The 5,564-nt window shown below is 59.7% G+C and overlaps 1 protein-coding gene across 1 annotated transcript; it reads left to right on the top strand.

Moving 5' to 3' along the window:
- Positions 1 to 266: 266 nt before the first annotated feature.
- LOC135980483 (kinesin-like protein KIF21B) lies at positions 267 to 4,699 on the top strand (the record flags this gene model as incomplete). Its single annotated transcript, XM_065580456.1, has 5 exons — positions 267 to 409; positions 1,107 to 1,312; positions 1,861 to 1,935; positions 2,783 to 2,812; positions 4,661 to 4,699. Coding segments are annotated over exons 2-5 (326 nt in total), but the record flags the coding sequence as incomplete, so codon positions are not given.
- Positions 4,700 to 5,564: the final 865 nt, after the last annotated feature.

Consider the following 5,564-nt stretch of genomic DNA (forward strand, 5'->3'; position numbering starts at 1 on the left):
CTGTCTGCACCGAGCATGCTCCAGCCCCTCGGAGCTCCTACGTGGGACCCGACGGTGCACAGGCTACTCACACGCGATGACTGGCCGTGCTCAAACCCAGGCGTGCAGGGGCTGTACAGAACTGTCCCAGTAATCGTTCCTCTTGAGGGCCAGGGGCAAGACGGAGCTGGGAGGGAAGAGGGCCCCGGAAGGGACCGGGGGATGGGCTGTACCTCGGGGAATGGGAGGAGGAACCGTAGCCAGGCTGGTGATAGGGTGTTATGGGGTGGGGGTGATGGGCAGTGGTTTCTTCCTTTAGCTTTAAGTTAAGCCTTAAAGGGGATCGGCCATTTAACCCTTTGTTTCCTACAGCTTCTCCCAGTCTTTCACCCTGAAGGGCTCGGCCAGCCAGGACGACTTCAAGTTCAAGGTCAGTTCACAGCCACAGACAGGGCCATTTAACGTCCAGATGTGGGGTCTTTGGTCCAGTGTACCCCCTCTCCCTTTGTGCTCACAGCTGGGCGGTGGCCCTTGGCGGGAGTCTTCTCCATGGGCGGAATGTCTTGGGTCTGGAACTGAAATAGCCCGGGGTCTGGTCTCCTGGTGACGGCCGTGCCTGGCGTGTTACTTTGGCCCTATAAATGGCTCCTTGAGTCGTAGAGCCCACTTTAAACCCACAAATGCCACATCATTGAGCTGTACTGGGCTTCCCTGAATCCAGGCAAGGTGCCCTGGTGCTGTCTAGCCCTCCTCTGGGAGCAAATAAAACCCATGTGACGCCCTGGTGCTGTGCGCCCTTCCCAGAGGCTAATTGACTGGACCAGTCCCTCCATGTGCCGAATCCTCCTGGGAGAGCTGCTCCGGCACTCTGGGCCATACACGTTTCAGCCTTGCACAGGGGGTACTTCCTGTTGCCCTCATTAATGAGCTCATGAAACGTTAATGCTGGCAACCGGGGCCCAACTGAAAGGTTTCTCTAGATCTGCCACTGCTGGGTGCTTGGCCCCAGAGGCCTCTTGGAACTGAATGGCCAAGGGGCGCCAGCGTCTCAGACTCGCTCCACGTGCTACCCTCGGGGCAGTGAACTCCTCGCCTCTCAGCCCTCCCCTCCCTGTGCCACGCTACAGGGGGAACCCAAGCTGTCAGGCCAGATGAAGGCTGTGTCGGCCGAGTGCCTGGGACCCACGCTGGACATCTCCACCAAGAACATCACCAAGTCCTTGGTGTCCCTCATGGAGATCAAGGAAGACGGGATCGGCTTTTCCATCCGGGATTCCTACTACAAGGATAAGGTCTCCCGCACCATCAGCCTGCCCACCCGTGGCAGCACCTTGTAAGCCCTGGCAAGCGTGGGCCCCACGTGCTTACAGGCCCTTGGGGGAAGAGGTGGGCTGGGCCATCGTATTCTGCCCTTGGAGCCTTGAGTCTGGACTCCTCTCGGTCGACCCAGCCTGTCCCAGCATGCAGTGGTGGGGCCAGCTTGCTCTGCCATCTTGGATTGCCAGTGTCCACAAACTGCCCGTCGGGGGGATGGGGCCTGAGGAAGGCGGGCACAAACCGGGTTCTGCTGTCGGACAGAGTTGGGCGTCCAGTCTCCACAGCCCTCTTATCGAAGGCACGGAGCTGCCTTCTCCAGCAGCAGTCTCGGTGATGAAGCCAACAGGACCTGCGCTCACAGCGCAAACCCTTAGCCGGGGCCGCTGGCCTGGCCTTGGGCCCTGCCGGGGCCTGATCCAGCCCGCTGGACCCCTGGCTCGGGAGGTGGATCTGTGCGCTGCCCCAGGGCTCTCGGCTCGCTTGCTCTGGGGTAGGCCTGTTCAGTGCTGAAGGGCCCTGGCCCAAAGGAGGGGCGATTGCTGATCAGGTCTTGCTCTGTTCCAGCCCTAGGCAGTCCCGTGGCTCGGACACCTCGCCTCTGACCCGGAGGAAATCCTATGACCGGGGGCAGCCTGCCGGGTGAGTGGGGAGAGGCTGGAGAGCACATGGGCCTAGCTCCCCATCGGGGACCAACCTGTGCACTCGGCTGTGCCCAGGCACGACGCTGGGTGCTGGATCCAGCTGTGCCATAGAATCATAGAATATCAGGGTTGGAAAGGACCTCAGGAGGTCATCTAGTCCAACCCCCTGCTCAAAGCAGCACCAATCCCCAACTAAAGCATCCCAGCCAGGGCTTTGTCAAGCCAGACCTTAAAAACCCCTAAGGAAGGAGATTCCACCACCTCCCTAGGGAACCCATTCCAGTGCTTCACCACCCTCCTAGTGAAATCGTTTTTCCTAATATCCAACCTAGACCTCCCTCACTGCAACTTGAGACCATTACTCCTCATTCTGTCATTTGCCAAGCTCCATCCTCTTTGGAACCCCCATTCAGGTAGTTGAAGGCTGCTATCAAATCCACCCCATACTCTTCTCTTCTGCAGACTAAACAAGCCCAGTTCCCTTAGCCTCTCCTCATAAGTCATGTACCCCAGCTCCCTAATCATTTTTGTTGCCCTCTGCTGGACTCTCTCCAGTATGTCCACATTCTTTCTGTAGCGGGGGGCCCAAAACTGGATGCAATACTCCAGATGTGACTCACCAGTGCCGAATAGAGGGGAATAATCACTTCACCATGGGCTGGCACTTCAGGCCTCCCTGTGCTGAGTGGAGGTGCGGGGCAGGGGGTAGATCCCCGGACCAGGCTTGTGATCATGGGTCTCTTTCTGAACACCCCGGCTCAGGACTTCGGACGTTGGCTTCACGCCTCCCTCATCCCCTCCCACCAGGCCGCGCAATGACCGCAACGTCTTCTCCCGCCTCACAGCAACCAGAGCCAGGGCTCCGCGCTGGACAAGTAAGAGCCTCGCGGGGCAAGGAGCGGGTAGGGGGGTGAAGCTCCAGGGAGCCCAGACCCAAGAGCAGTGAATGGCAGACGGTGACTCCCATGGCTGTCCCCAGGTACCGTCCCCGCTCTGCCTCGGGCCCGGCAGTCCCAGCTGGAGTCAGCCGCAGGCTCCTGCCGGGCTAGTGAAGCGACCAGGGCGAAGGCAGAGAGCTGCAATACTGGTGCAGTAGAACTTCACATGGGGCAGCATCTCCCTGGGCAGGGGCCCTATGCCAGACCTGTCTATAACCCCATTGATATGGAGGGGGGTCTTTGGTCCCCCTCTACTGGCTGGACCTTGTCTCGGGGCTGCCCCTGAGCTGCCAAGCCTGGGCCTTTAGCTCAGGCAGAAGCAGCTGCTGTTGAGAGCCTGGGGTGGCAGATGCCCTCCCTGTAGATGATCCAGCTGGAGGCTCGTCGTTACATTGCACTGCTAGAGCCCTCAGAACAGGCCCAAAGCGGTGCCCTGGCCTTTAGCGTTGTGTGCACACACGTGGCAGTGCCCGGTCCCCCGCTGGGCCCGTGGGGATCCCCTGGGGGGCTGGGGCTGTCACAAGCCCCACTAGCGGCCCTGGGCTCTTTAGCTCCTGCTGGTAGCTCTGGAGGGCCCTGGTTCAGGCCCCAGTGTGTTGGCCAAGATGGCGGCTGTCACACTGGCTGCTGGCAGAGGAGAATTTCACCCGCAGGGACGCTGCTGGGTGGGTTTGGCTGCAGTTATAAAGCGGGTGAGGTGGGTCCAGGGGGCTGCTAGCTGAGGACACTAAGCCGCCATCCCGTCCCCAGCGAAGCGTGGGGCTCGTCGGCGCTGGGCTTGGCAGGGGTCCCCAGGCGGTGGGGAAGCCATTTCCCAGTCAGCCCTACCCCGGTTCTGTGTGGCACTGGCTGTGCCATCGCACCTGCCCCTTCTGGGCCCTGCTCCCTCTCCCACTGTGCTCTGTGGGGAGATGCCAGCTGCTCACAGGTCCCGGTCCCCCTCAGGAGGTGACATGGCTGCTCTGGGTGGGGCGAGCTTTCCGCCAGGGGCCTGTAGGTGCTCCGATTGCTCCTGGTGCCAGGGGCTGTGACCCTACGGAGGTGGGGTGGGGTGCTCTCCAGTGGCAGCCTTTGGTTTCTACGGAGGAACGAGCCCACCTTAGGACTGCCTTTGACCGTCACGGGCCAGCCCCTGCACGGGTGCAAATTGGCCTAGCTGCCGTGGGGGCAGCAGAGCGGCTTTGATTTACAGCTCCCGAGGACCTGGCCCTATGGGAGCTGGTAGCAACCACCTCCCATCTGCCTCCCTGCAGAATCCCAGTTTGGCGGCGATGTTCTAACCTGGGGGAGCCCATGGCACTGCCTGCAGCTCAGGACCAGCCCCTGGTCCCCATCCTGCCTGCTATCAGACCGCACGATAGCGCAGAGCCGGACCGTGTCAGAACACCCCAGCCGTACCCCAAAACCAGGAGTGCGGAACCTGAGGGGCTAGGTTGGATGGCTGGTGGCAGTGATGAGACAGGGGGGACCATGGGAAGATTAAATGAAGACTGGATGCAGGAATCCCCGGGCGAGGCCTCAGGCCTGCACTGTACTGGTCAGACTGGGTGATTGTAACAGTCCCTTCTGGCTGAATGACTCCAGTCCAGCCTGAAAGATCTTGTGTCCGAGCCACGTGTCCCTTCCTGCTCCTCTGCCCCTTTCCTCTCTGGTTTTCTGTGTCCGCTCCTCCCTCTCTACCCCGCTAGCTTGGATGCAATAACAACACTCCATTCTCTGACTCCGCTGCTGCCTCTCTCATCCGGGATTTTTTCTCCCGTAATCCTGCTAATTTTCTGTCCCTAGGTCTGACGACAGCGATTCCTCTGTCTCGGAGGTGCTGAGGTACATACAACTTTCTATTGATTAGAACTCTCCTGTTTCTCGCATTTCCCTCCCCCTGCCCTGCATGCTGAATCCGTGCTGGCCAAACTCTGGGCCTTGCTTCTTTGCTAAATCTATTGGAACTCTGTCCTGGTGCTGCTCTTGCTCGCTGTGTGTCCCTCTTTCCTTCTCTCTGCTTCCCCGCATGGCCCTGGCATGCCGTGTCCGGCTGTGGAAGTCCCTTTCTGCCTCTGGTCTCCAGTGCCTTAAGGTCTGAGCCATCGTCTTGAAATGCAGTGCTGGGGGTTTAAGCGGATAGCGTACGGTGCTTTCACTGAATGGGGACAGCTGCATGCTCTATTCTGCCTCGAGGGCAGGGCGGGTAGTGATGATATCTTGCGCTGTGTCTGGCCTAGCTGCAAGAGGCAGGGCAGTCCAGCTGTTGGAGCCGGTGGATGCTTGGAGGGTCCAGGCTATGATGCTTTTTTTGGGGGGTCTTCTCTCGCACCTTCAGTTCAGACATCTCCAAGCACTTGACAAACGTGGCTTCAGCCTCCCAGCACCCATGGCGAGGCTGGTCAGGATTGTTATCCCTGTCTTGTGCCTCGGTTTCCCCATCTGCAAAGAGTAAACACCTGGGGTGCAGCCTCTTGGCACCGAGGATCCTGTGGCTGCTGCTGAGGCCTGTGCAGCCTCCCAGATATATTAGAGTAGCCTTGGGGTTGCTCTAACTCACTGCAACCTCCCAAAGGGCTGCTTGCCAGCTATGCCACAACCCAGAGTTCCCCTAATGGGGTGTGCTAAGGCCCTGGCTCTGCCCCCAGCATGCCTGGGTTTGCAACACGAGCCACATAGAACCAATTACACTAGCCCAAGGGAGTGTCTG

This window comes from Chrysemys picta, unplaced genomic scaffold (genome assembly GCF_011386835.1).
Source record: "Chrysemys picta bellii isolate R12L10 unplaced genomic scaffold, ASM1138683v2 scaf3569, whole genome shotgun sequence".
Taxonomy (NCBI): Eukaryota; Metazoa; Chordata; order Testudines; family Emydidae; genus Chrysemys; species Chrysemys picta.